The sequence below is a fragment of the Eurosta solidaginis genome, chromosome 2 (assembly GCF_040869045.1).
Source record: "Eurosta solidaginis isolate ZX-2024a chromosome 2, ASM4086904v1, whole genome shotgun sequence".
NCBI classification, from domain to species: Eukaryota; Metazoa; Arthropoda; class Insecta; order Diptera; family Tephritidae; genus Eurosta; species Eurosta solidaginis.
Genome location: NC_090320.1, coordinates 28,886,918 through 28,899,515, shown reverse-complemented (window position 1 = coordinate 28,899,515; position 12,598 = coordinate 28,886,918). Strand labels below are relative to the sequence as shown.

The following is a 12,598-nucleotide window of genomic DNA, read 5'->3' as shown; positions in this document are numbered from 1 at the left end:
TATGTCCCTACCAAATTTCACAAGGATTGGTAAATTTTTGTTCGACTTATGGCATTAAAAGTATCCTAGACGAATTAAATGAAAAAGGGCGGAGCCACGCGCATTTTGAAATTTTCTTTTATTTTTGTATTTTGTTGCACCATATCATTACTGGAGTTGAATGTTGGCATAATTTACTTATATACTGTAAAGATATCAAATTTTTTGTTAAAACTTGATGAAAAAAAAAAATTTTTTTAAAGTGGGCGTGTTCGCCACCCGATTTTGTTAATTTTTATTTAGCGCACAAATAGTAATATGAGTAACGTTTCTGCTAAATTTCATCATGATATCTTCAACGACTGCCAAATTACAGCTTGGAAAACCTTTAAATTACCTTATTTTAAAAGTGGGCGGTGCCACGCCCATTGTCCAAAATTTTAATAATTTTCTATTGTGCGTCATAAGATCAACCCACCTACCAAGTTTCATCGCTTTATCCCTCTTTGGTAATGAATTATCGCACTTTTTCTGTTTTTCGAAATTTTCGATATCGAAAAAGTGGGCGTGGTTGAAGTCCGATTTCTTTCATTTTAAATAGCGATCTGAGATGAGCGCCCAGGAACCCACGTACCAAATTTCATCAAGATACCTAAAAATTTACTCAAGTTATCGTGTTACTGATGATTTTGATATATGGAAGTCTATATCTATCTCGATTAGTTTATGCCGTTACGGATTGCCGTTATGCGAACAAAGTTGATATACTCTGTGAGCTCTGCTCAGCTGAGTATAAAAAGAGGCAATTATTTTAATGGCGGAGTGCACAAAGAAGTCACAAAATTTATATAAATTAAACATATATTTATTTCATTAAAATGCAAAATAATTAAACAGTAAATTAACGGCATTTATGCAAAAAAACATTATGTATGTATATACAATTTTGCAAATAAAACAAAAATTGAATAAAATTTAAAATAACGATGACAAAGTCATTGCAAACTATGCGGAAAAAATACAACAAACGTACAGCAACACGGAGTAATTTGTGCAATATTTTTTTACACATATAAATATGTGAATATACAACACATTTTTGAAAACAAACAAATATTGCAAGAGGCGAAATATTTCGTTTGGCTTTTCTTTTTTTTATTTAGTTTAGTGAACCGATTGGTTTGTATAAATAACAAAGCAAATCTAAAAAAAAATATTTTATAAAAATAAATATTACGTAGGCAAACGTGCGAGTGCAGGAGATTGCCACGAAACAATGAAATTGTATGATAATAAGAAATCATTTTCATGAATGTGTCCTATGAACCAAATATACTTTTTCGGGAAAAAATGAAAATACACATGTATCGGCGATTTTCATGTACACGTCAGATTTTTTTTTTATGTATAAAGTATAAAGCTCGTAGTGTCCGTCTGTGTCGATTTTTAAGCCTTTTCCGTGATCCAATCGAGCTGAATTTGTACAGGCAGACTCGTGGAAATGTCTATATCACGTTAAATTTTTTAAAAACTAGATTTTTATAAATTCTCAGATTTTCCTTAAATTTTTTGGTTTTTGTTAAATGGTTATCGGTTTTTTTGCAACGGTTTCAGCTTATTAAAAATCCGATTTTTTTTTATTAATTTTATCATATTAAAATTAAAAATTGTGACATTAAAAATTTAAATGCTTTTAAAGAAACTTAGGCCTTTTATTTTTGCGTTTGTAAGCATTTGTGTCAGTATCGGCTGTTATTTTTAAATCAGCCGCCACTATATTCCACTGCCTAAAGCGTGATGCAAAGAGTACCGCTGTTCTCTTTGACAAATTTCCGTCTCGTACAAGGTCATTGAAGTCGGCATGCCTACACACAGGCGGACAGACGGACACTACGACCTTTATACTTTATACATAAAAAAAATTCTGGCATGTACATGAAAATCGCCGACACACGTGTATTTTTATTTTTTCTCCCCTTTCCGAAAAAGTATATTTGGTTCATAGGACATAACTAAAGCTCGCTTTTGTAACGCAGTGTAATATTCGCCATTATGATTGAAATCGGGGACATCATAGTTGTTTTAAAATAAAGCTAGCTTGCTCAACTAACTTCTATTTGAAATTTATACTTTAAATCATCTCCAATTTGATATAAGTATTATTCGCCTTATATGCGACGACGCCTGAGTGGAAGATCGGCCTTAAGCAACTGATTTCAGCAAACTTTCTAAGAAAGTTACACTTACATGTGCTTAAAAATTATTGAACTAAAACACAATCTTTTTTTATTTCAGCTGAGAATATTTCTCAGAGTAGGCTTAAGATTTCATGGAACCGATAGCCGAAATAGAATGATCTTCCACACAGCTGAAAACTCACCCATGCTTATTAATTCGATACGCGGTAGGCGGTAGTTTTTTTAACTGCAGTAAAATCAGAGAAATGCGAAATGCGAGTTTAACGTTTGTTTTAACTAAATAGATAGTTTTATTTGGAAATTTAGAATATTCGAAATTTAAAACAAATTTTAAATTTAGTTTTATCTTTTAGTTTGAATTTTTAAGTTGTTAAGTGAATTAGTGCCGTAGAAATGTTATGTTTTTATACCCAGCCGTACTTGTACAAAGGGTATTATAACTTTGATTGGATAACGGTTGGTAGTACAGGTATAAAGGAATCGAGATAGATATAGACTTCCATATATCAAGATCATCAGTATCGAAAAAAAATTTGAGTAAATATTGAGATATCTTACATGAGCTTATCTGGACCCAGAATAGATTGGTATTGAAAATGAACGAAATCGGATGATAAGCACGCCCACTTTTTATATATATAACATTTTGGGAAACACAAAAAACCTGATTATTTAGTAAATAATACACCTAGAATGCTAAATTTTACATGTGGACTGATATTGAGACTCTTGATAAAAATTTGAAAAAAATGTTTAAAATGGGTGTGGCACCGCCCACTTGTGATAAAATCAATTTTACAAATATTATTAATCATAAATCAAAAATCATTAAACGTATCGTAAGGTTGCTTTTACTATAAGGAAAGCTTTGAAGAAAAATTTACGAAATCGGTTAAGGACCACTTTTATATAAAAGATTTTTAGAAGGGTCGTGGACGAATAAAATAAGCTATATCTTTGCAAAAAAAGAGCTTTATATCAATGGTATTTCATTTCCCAAGTGGATTTATAACAATAAATAGGAAAAGCTTCAAATTTTAAAAAATGGGCGTGCTAAGCAATTTTCTATGTGCCGGGAGCCATAACTCGAAGAAAAATTAGTTCAGAATAAATCCATATGTATATGTATAGTGCAGAGCTGAGTATGTAATGTTCGGTTTCACCCGAACTAAGACTTCCTTACTTGTTGTTAGTTGTTTACACCAAATTTTTATTTCTGAGCTTTTTATTTATACGAATTTTGTTACGCAATTATGATGACTAAAGTTTCCCTTTTATTAATATTTCTGTTGTTGTTTATTTGTATTTTTTACGTTATATGTTTTTTACCTTTTTTAATTTTAAATATTTTGTTTTATTTAGGTTTTTATTTATAGTTCTTTTGTCTGTATCTTTACTTCGGCCTTTTTTATTTTTAAGCTTTTTGTTTTATTTTTATTTTTATTTAAATTTTCTTTTTTTCGTTTATTTTTTTTTCTTTTTGATATTGTGTCTTTACTTGATATTTAATTTTTTTTTACTTAATTTTTATGTATTTTTACTTCTTTTATTATTTATTTCTTTTACTATCTATTTTCTTTATTTTTTTTCCTTATTTATTATTAGTTATTTTATAAAAATTTTCACTTTTATAATTTGTTTATTTCTTTTTTTATTTTTGATTGCATTCTACTATTTTTTATTTATTTATTTTAGTTTTTTTACTATCTGAATTTTTTTTAAATTTTTTCAAATATTTTTGTTTATTTATCTATTAATCTTTTTTTGCGAGATAGTGGGTTTGAGTCCAGCCCAATGCTCCAAGTTATTGCAAAAATTTCTTAGGTAATTATTGTTATGCTAATTTATCACTTTTTTTAATTTGAATGTTATCACATTAAATCAATTTTTTTTTAGCTATTTTATAAAAAAACTTCTATGAATTTCTTATATTTATCATATTTAAAAGGTATTCGAAACAATTCAATAAAATTTTAAGAAAATGTCGAGCTTTTTAATATGCACTTTTGTAGCCCAATCAATTTTAGGTTGAGAAAGTACAGGTTTTAGGTCGCTCAAAATTTGCGTTTGCTGTTGAAATATTTTTCCTAAAGGTGTTTCAGATTTTCTTCTTCACAAAGTGTGAAAAAAACTTCTTTTTTTTATTGAATCGAAGAAAATAGGAAACACCCTTGTCAAAAATCAATGCAAATTTCAACACTCCTAAAAAAGTTTCGAAAACTCCAAATGTAGAGCGCGAAATTTTCGTAAAACTTTCCCTAGTTTTCAGTTTTTTTTTCGAAAGCATATTTGAGATTGATTTGCACAGTTTTAGTTACAAAATTCATAGAAGTTTTTTCTTAGAATATCGAAAGTAAAAATAAAAGAATTTAACTGACTCGTTATTGTTAAACTTTATGTGAGCTAAAATATTCTGACCCCGCGGTAGGTATGCCTGTCGTGAGAGGCGACTAAAATACCAGATTCAAGAGGCTGTGTAGCGCAACCCTTCAAGTTGCCAGCGCAATATACAGCTTCTCCAAACCCAAATGTCAACCTCACCTATCCGCGGCGAATCCTGTTTCACTAACATACGAGGCTCTGGCGACCCCAAGCTCTCATGGAACTTGCGGGTGGGGAGGGAGGGTATGGCCTGAAGGTTTAATGTGGCCACATAAACCGTTCCCGAGATGGTCGGTCTAGCACATTAATGGTGCTGTGGTACCGGAGCGTACCGGATCTGTATCCGGCAAAGGACCATCACATCGATAACACTCCGCAAAGCCTTCTGAGAGCAACCAACAACAACAACGACATGTGAGCTAAAAGGCCGTAGTTAAATAAAACACAATATTTAAAATTGTATTTTAGTTTTTAGTTTGGTCGATCAAACATAGTCATATGCTCCTGAAGATGATTTCAGACTGTAATCGAAATATCGACGAATTACGGCCTTTTAGCTCACATCAAGTTTAACAATAACCAATACTAAACAAGGCTAGCAAAAATTATCGATAGAATTTAACTGAAGAAATTTAAAAATAAAAATTCCAATGCTATTTTTCTGTTCGCTCTTGTAATTTGTTTTTTTTTTTTAATTCATACATTTTTTAGTCTTTTCATATTATTTTCAACTTTTGGCTGTGTTTTTTTTTACGATTAAGGTTTAAGGTTTGTTCGGGAAACATTTTCTCAGTAAATTTTTTTACTTTTGCGTTTGACATTTTTATTTTTATTGTTAAAACTTTTTTATTTTTCTTAAACAATTTTTTTTAGTTTTTTTAATTGTTGAAAACTATATTTAATCAAATGTTATAAGTTTATATAAAAAAATATAAACATATTAAAAAAATTAATAATTTTATATCAAAAAAATGATAAATATATATTAAAAAAAAATTTATTTAAATCTTTATTGTTATAGTCATACGAATCAAGACTTGATCTTCATTGATGTAGCTTAAGAGGCAATAGTCAAAATCGCATAAATGAAGCTCAGTTTAACCTGGCCACTTCAGGCGTCAGGATTAAACTATTTTTAACTTCAAGTAGCACCGGAATACCGGATCGAGAAATATGCAACATTTTTCACCTAAAAGCAAATATTTCGTACTTTTTTTAAGAAACTATACTTAAAGGAACTCGATAATAAAGGAATATTAACAACTTATAATAATAATAAAAGATAATATAAATGATAAAAATAACATACCGAAAGAATATTTGCGTATGATCCGATGGTGTTTCACGATAATGTTGCACATTCAATGTTTGTGGACGCATATGACCGGCTGGTATTAGCGCCGAAGTGCTGCTACTGCGAAATGTTGTTGTAACTGTCATGGTGGTATTTTTATCGTTATTATTACTAATTTTAATATTATTACTGTCACTTGCAAACGTACTCGGACATGTGCAACGCAACTGAAGCGCCTTTCCCATATCTCCATCAACTTCATCATAATCATAGTCAGTGTTATCATCAGCAGCAGCATCATTATCGCCCTGTTGATCAACTGCAACATTTGCAGGACTACGCTGCAACTTCATTCCCTTTGCCGCTGATTCGTCACTATTTATTTTGTTTGTTTTCTGTTTTGCCATTTTTTTGTTGCTGTTGCTACTACTTCCACTTTTACATTGTGGCAAATGTAATACTTTTAAAGCCGAATTGAAAAGTTGCTCGACATTGTTGCTTAAACTATTGTGGATTTTATTGTTGCAGCTCGGTGAGTGGGCCTTACTGCTGTTGGGCGAAGGTAATCTTGAGCTAACAACGCTTCCACCACCGCTATCTTCGCCAACACAATTAACACTGCTAGAGTTGCCATTCAACAGTTTGACTGTTGGTTTTGTTGGTGTCAATGGTTTTTTGTTGTTGATATTGATAATTGGTGCCGTGCAACTGCTGCTGCTACTTGTGTTGCATGAATTTGTGGCATTCAGAGCCATTATTTAGCTGCAAAATTTTGCTTGCTTGGCAACAAAGAATACTTGAGAAATATTTTATATATTTTTTTTATTTGCTTGTTTTTTGCGTTTTATGGCGCGCGGTTTGTTCAATTGCTTATATTATTTGTTTACAGTTATATTATGTTGCATGCGCGGCAATGTTCGCTCATACTTTTCTTGAAATTTTTTCTTGCATTGCTTTTGCGGGCTGCTGCGCAGGAATTCAATACTAATTGTTTGGGTTGGGTTGCGCATATTTTTAAATTATATTTCGTTGTTGTAGGGGTTGTTGTTGTTGTGTGAGCATGTGTGAGGGCGGAAATGATGTTCATAGTGCATTATTATTTTTTTTTTGTTTTGTATGTGTTATTTTGAAGTGGATTGTTGTTGATGTTTATTTTTGTTGTGTCAATATTGAAAATGTACAACGACAAAATAAGCATTGAAAAAAGAAAAGAAAGACGAAATAAATAAAATTAATATTTTATTTTCAAATAAATAAGTTGTATATATAATAAGCAAGCAATTTTTGGCAATATTTCAAACGCATACAAATGAAGAACAGATAATATTTATGTATATGAGTCAAAGCACAGATACATACATATGTATGGTTGTATTTTGAGTATACAGTGTCTAAAACATAAAATGAGATGCTACAATTTTAGCCCTGCTAACATTTATTAACTTAAATCTCCTATGCAAAAACAAAGCCCAAACATTTTTAAAGCAAACTATGAAAACTTATTTTCCCTTTTTTATCTTTTTCATGAAAAACTTGTAAAATTCTCAAATCATCCAGAAATTAAATTTTCCATTTTTTTTTTAATTAAGAAAAATTAAGAAAAAATTTAAAAAATATGCAAAATTTGTATAGCCACAATTTTGCATTCTCACACTTCAATTTTGGAATTTTTTTTATCATACCTTTTTATTACTCTTTATATGTAAATTTTTATATACATATATAAATTTTTAAACATTGCACATTATTTATATTTTTCTAAATATATTTTTTTATTTGTTTACTTTTAAAATCATTTTTTTTTCTATCGTTTACATAAAAACAAAAAATTAAGGTAAATAAATAAAAAAAATTATTAAGAAATTTAAAAACTACGTGCAGTTTTAAAAATTTTGAGCTATACTACACCTGGGCACTTTAGCACTTGTAAGGTAATTGAAGGAGGAGAACACTTTCTCCTAAATAAAAAAATTTATTGAAAAAATAGTATGAATTAAAAAAATAAGTTTCTTAGCGTTTTGAATCAAGTTTTTTGTTTGATTTTTTCATAATTTTTTTTATTCAACTTTTATACAAGTTATTTTAGTTTTTTATATTTATTTTTTACTTATTTTAATTCTTTGGATTTTTGTCTATTTTTAATTTAATTTTATATATTTTTTCGTAGCAAATATAAAATTTTTTTATTATTTTATTTTATTTTTTTTTTTTTATTTTTTAGTTTTATTTTCAATATTTGTATACTTTGAAGGCATTCAGCTTATATTTTATTTCTATGAATAGTTTTTTTTTTTTATATGAGTTTGGCGGGGATTGCCCGTATCGCTTTAAATGTATGAAAATATTTATTTCAAGCAATTTTTAATTTTATAATTTATTTAATAATTTGTTTTTTTTTTTAATTTTCTTAATAATTAAATGAACGAATATTATTAATAGCTCTGGCCATGATGCTAAATATTGCATTTTTTAATTATATTTTAGTTTTTCTTATTTTTTTTTTTATCTTTTCTTTTATTTTTCTCTCCGTTTTCCTTAGTTTTTCTAATTTCTTTCGTTTTTCTAAATATTTGTATACTTCGAAGGTATTTCGCTTGTGTTTAATTGCAATACATTTTTTTTGTGTTTGTGTTTTTAATATAAATAATAAATAAATAATTTTTTTTTAGATTTTATGTTAATAAGTGAACGTAATATTATTAATACTAGAGTTCGCCCAGTGGTTGAAATTCAACCACAGGAAAGGAAAGGACAGGAAAGGAAAGGAAAGGAAAGGAAAGGAAGGAAAATCAATGGAAGGGAAATGAAAATAAAAGAAATATAATTTGTCATTTTAATATAATAATAGGAAACTAGGGAAATTTTATATTGCTCTGGAGGGAAGGGTTTGATTTAATCAATCTGCTTCTCGTAAACAAAAGGTAGGAAAAGGAAAGGAAAGGAAAGGAAAGGAAGGAGCATGAATGGAAGAGAAATGAAAGTAAAAGAAAGGAAATAAAAAGAAAACTAAAAGAAAGAAAAGGAAAAGGAAGGGTAATAAAGAAAAGAACAGGAAAGGAATGGAAGGGAAAGGAAAGAAAAAGAAAGGAAAGGAAAGCAAAGAAAATAAAACAAAGGAAAGGAAAATAAAAGAATAGAATGGAAAAGAAAGGAAAGCAAAGGAGAGAAAAGAAATAGACTTGATGCATTTTGTTTAATTTTTATTGTGTACAAAGCAACTCCTCGGCCATGCTCACGATTCAGCATAGTACACAAAAAGCAAGTACACACACACAGCGTGTCTATAGTATGAATAAGTGCATGTGAAGTGGTGTGATTTTTATGTTAAATTTTTTATATTAAAATAATTTTTCAAATTTTTTTTATTTATGGATAAGAGTGCAGCTCATTTCCTATCAATACATATATAATTTGTATACCTTAGAATTATAGTTTAGCAGAAAACGGTTCCACATTTTTTCATCTTATCTATTTATATATAAGATACTAAGCATGTAAGTGTGAACGCTCATAAATCTATTTCTATCCAAAGCTTTGTCTATGCATTAAACATTTGTATTTGGAGTGAAAATAAATAAATTATTAAAATGTCAAAAGGCATTTTCGGCAGAGGTGAATGAGGAAGATGGGAAGGAGGAAGCGCAACAGCAGTTGAATGTGGGTGTGTGAGTGTGTGTTTTGTGTGCGCACCGTTATTGTGGGCGGGGCAGCTGACATTCAGCTATACATAGCCGCAAATTTGTGACATTGCCTCACATAAGTGCCGGACGCGTGAAAGTGACGTCAATATAATGGAAAGGACATTGATACACAAACAATATTTTTGTTGTAATATTTTTAATTATGATTTTTATAATAAGAAGGTTACAGCAACAATTAAATGTGTATTTTTAATACAAAGTTGGGGATTTTTAGAAATTGAATATGACTGGAAAATAAAACATGTTGTGCCGAGACTTTCTGCTTCAATTCGGGTTTGTATTAAATTTTTAATTTAAGCACAACAATGCTCTAAATTCCTTTAATTGACCTTAAGTTTCTGTGCCTTGTACGTCTGGTCGCGATCAGCTTGAATTTCAACTTGTCCTATTATTCTATACCATTATTATGAAGGTTTCTATTAACGTCTCCAAGGCATTCATGACTAATGGTTCAATCCAACTACAAATATTTCGCTATGATTTCTATAAATTTCCATAGAATCGTGAAAACATTGTTCCCATTACTTATCGTTACTTCTGTTCATGGCGTACATGATAACCATTCCTATACCAGTCCTAGCATTGGTAAGAGTTTATACAGAAGTAGAACGTATTTTCTGCAACATTTTTAAGGAGAGAATAATGTTTCCACATTGTTTCCACAATATGTGAAATTTGAACATTGTATTTGCTTGAGTTTAATACGCAAGGAGGAAAGAAAGTTCTATTAGACCATGCGGGTTAATACCCAACATAAATTTTATTTATTTTTATTGCGATAGCAAAGGCTTGCAACTACTTTTAGAGCAGTGAAAACTTCGCCTAATAGTGAAATATTCCACAATGGGGAGCTTTTTTGTGCTGTGTAGGGAGTGCAAGCAAAGTCTTCCGACAAAGTTTCAATAGAAGTGTGAAAACATTGTTTTCATTCGATATCTTTCGACATTCTTGTTATTGCTGTTCATAGCTTACATAGAAGCATTTCTAATTCAAGTCCTGGCATCAGTAAAAATTTATAAAGAATCGTTACTAGCAAGTTTTCTAAAGATTATCTTTAAATTCCGAGGATGTAGTGTTTCCACGTTTTTTCTTCGAAAAGTTAAATGTAAAAAGCTCTAGATTAAACCATGATGCTTAAGAGTCAATTTAAAATTAAACCTTTTTCCCCTACTAGAGAAAAATTCCACCATGAGAACTTTATAGAGCGCATATAGCTCATGGAAATATTCAGATACACCGCAACATGTTCGTTACTTTTAATGCTGTGCAGAGAATAATTTCAAAATTTGCCAATCCTAGTCTTAAGCGTAGACCTTATCAAGCATAATTTAAGAATGTTATGTTTTCACATTTTTTCCACAAAAAGTGAAAAGTTAACAAAACGATGAGAACTTTTGCTTGGTTTCCAAAAGCGACGAAGAGGAATGTTTACAGATGAAAACTTTTTCTCGAGGAAAATCGCTTAAATTTTGGCTTAGCTGAAAATTTTATACTTATGGTGACGCACAAGAAAAGGCAAGACTAATGGGAACGCTTTACTATAAATAAAAAAAAAGAAAACGGAAAATTTAAGTCACTTTTAACACTACTAGTAAAAACATCTAACTTGTTTAGAATCCTTAAAACATAGATAGTGCCTTACGTTTTATTATGCTTATTTCTTTTCCTTCGGCGTTGCAGATGAAGAAAAAGCAAATTAGAAACACTTGACAGCAAATTTTTTTACAATTTTCTTTCTTTTTTTTATTAATTTTTATTCAGTATAGCGGTGATGTTTGCATATATATATAATAAAACAACAACAATAAAACGACCGATTGTTGATTGTTAAATATAGAAATGACCGTCTGCAAGAAAATGCGCGCGTCCGCCTTCGACAATAACAGCACCAACGCGTATAAACTCAAAACCAAAGTCAAGAGTCTCACAAAGTAGTAGCATTACCGACGACAGCAATTACAAAAACAACAGTAATATAACAACAAATAAGTAAATTTAAATATTTTTTTTCTTAATTAATGCGCGCGCATTAAATAGCAATAAAAATCGAATCTAAATGTACGAAATGTCCATGAAGAGCAAAAGCTTTTAAATTGAAAAATTGTTTCGTTGCGCGTTTCTTCAATTTTACTACAAGTTTAGCCGGCAAAGACTGATGAGCGAATGATTATCGCTAGCGAGAGTCTGAGGTACAAAAGTTTAAACAGAAGAGCCAAAAGAGCCGGCTTGACGCAGTGCAAGAAGTTGTTGTTGTTTCTTAACATTTTTAGAAGTGATTGACAGCAGACCGGTTTGTGGTTGCTCTGTTACTGGCGTGGTTTTTTGGGCTCTTGTTGTGATCAGTAGCTAAGCTAGTGACTGTATGTGAAGCGTTTCGAATTCGTCTTGGATAAAAACGCTGGCTTTCGAGCTAAGCTCGTTGAAGGGGCGAGTGACGCGCTATCGCATGCAACTTTTTTCCAATATTACGAACGCGGTAACTGGAATACCATCCTACTTTTTTTTTCTAAGAAACAGCTTTAGAGGAGTTCCAAACTCCATTTATAATATACATATATTTTTTCTAGTTCATAGTTTCTTCCCCAATTGATCACGAAAATTGTATAGTGTTTAAACTCTACACGATTAGTTAAAAATTATGCGTCAGGAATAATTTCTCCATGTTATATTTGTTGACGCTAATTCTATTTGTATTCGTCCTACGGTTAATTTTTTTTTAATTTGTGTTTTTTTTATTGTCTTGTTTTATTTAATTGAATTTTTATATATTTTTTTGATTTTCTTATGAACTTTTTTTGCCGTTAATTCTTTTAACTTTGTTTTAATTTAATTTTTTCTATTTCTGTTTACCTTTTATTTTAGTTTTTATTTCTTACTTTATATTTTTATACTTTTTTTTTTTTGTTGGTTATGCTTTTATTTTGCTATTTTATTTTATTTGATACTTTCTTATTTTATATATTAATTTCTTTATTTATACTTTTTTTTTATTTTTTTTTATTTCGATAAAATGTTTTTGCTTTTAAATTTCTTTTCTTTTTTAT

General features: G+C 29.8%; 1 protein-coding gene across 7 annotated transcripts in view; it reads right to left on the bottom strand.

The window, feature by feature from the left end:
- Positions 1 to 12,598, bottom strand: part of raw — a 142,523-nt gene that overhangs the window by 66,873 nt on the left and 63,052 nt on the right. For 3 of the 7 annotated variants that reach the window (XM_067764796.1, XM_067764795.1, XM_067764807.1), the window contains exon 2: positions 5,869 to 6,837. The exons of 2 other annotated variants lie outside the window; for them this stretch is intronic. In XM_067764796.1, coding sequence (XP_067620897.1) covers positions 5,869 to 6,608 — 740 coding nt within the window. In that variant the 5' untranslated portion in view covers positions 6,609 to 6,837. Of the gene's footprint in view, positions 1 to 5,868; positions 6,838 to 11,196; positions 12,567 to 12,598 lie in introns of those variants that run through there. 2 more of the 7 variants (XM_067764799.1, XM_067764798.1) reach the window with 2 other exon arrangements.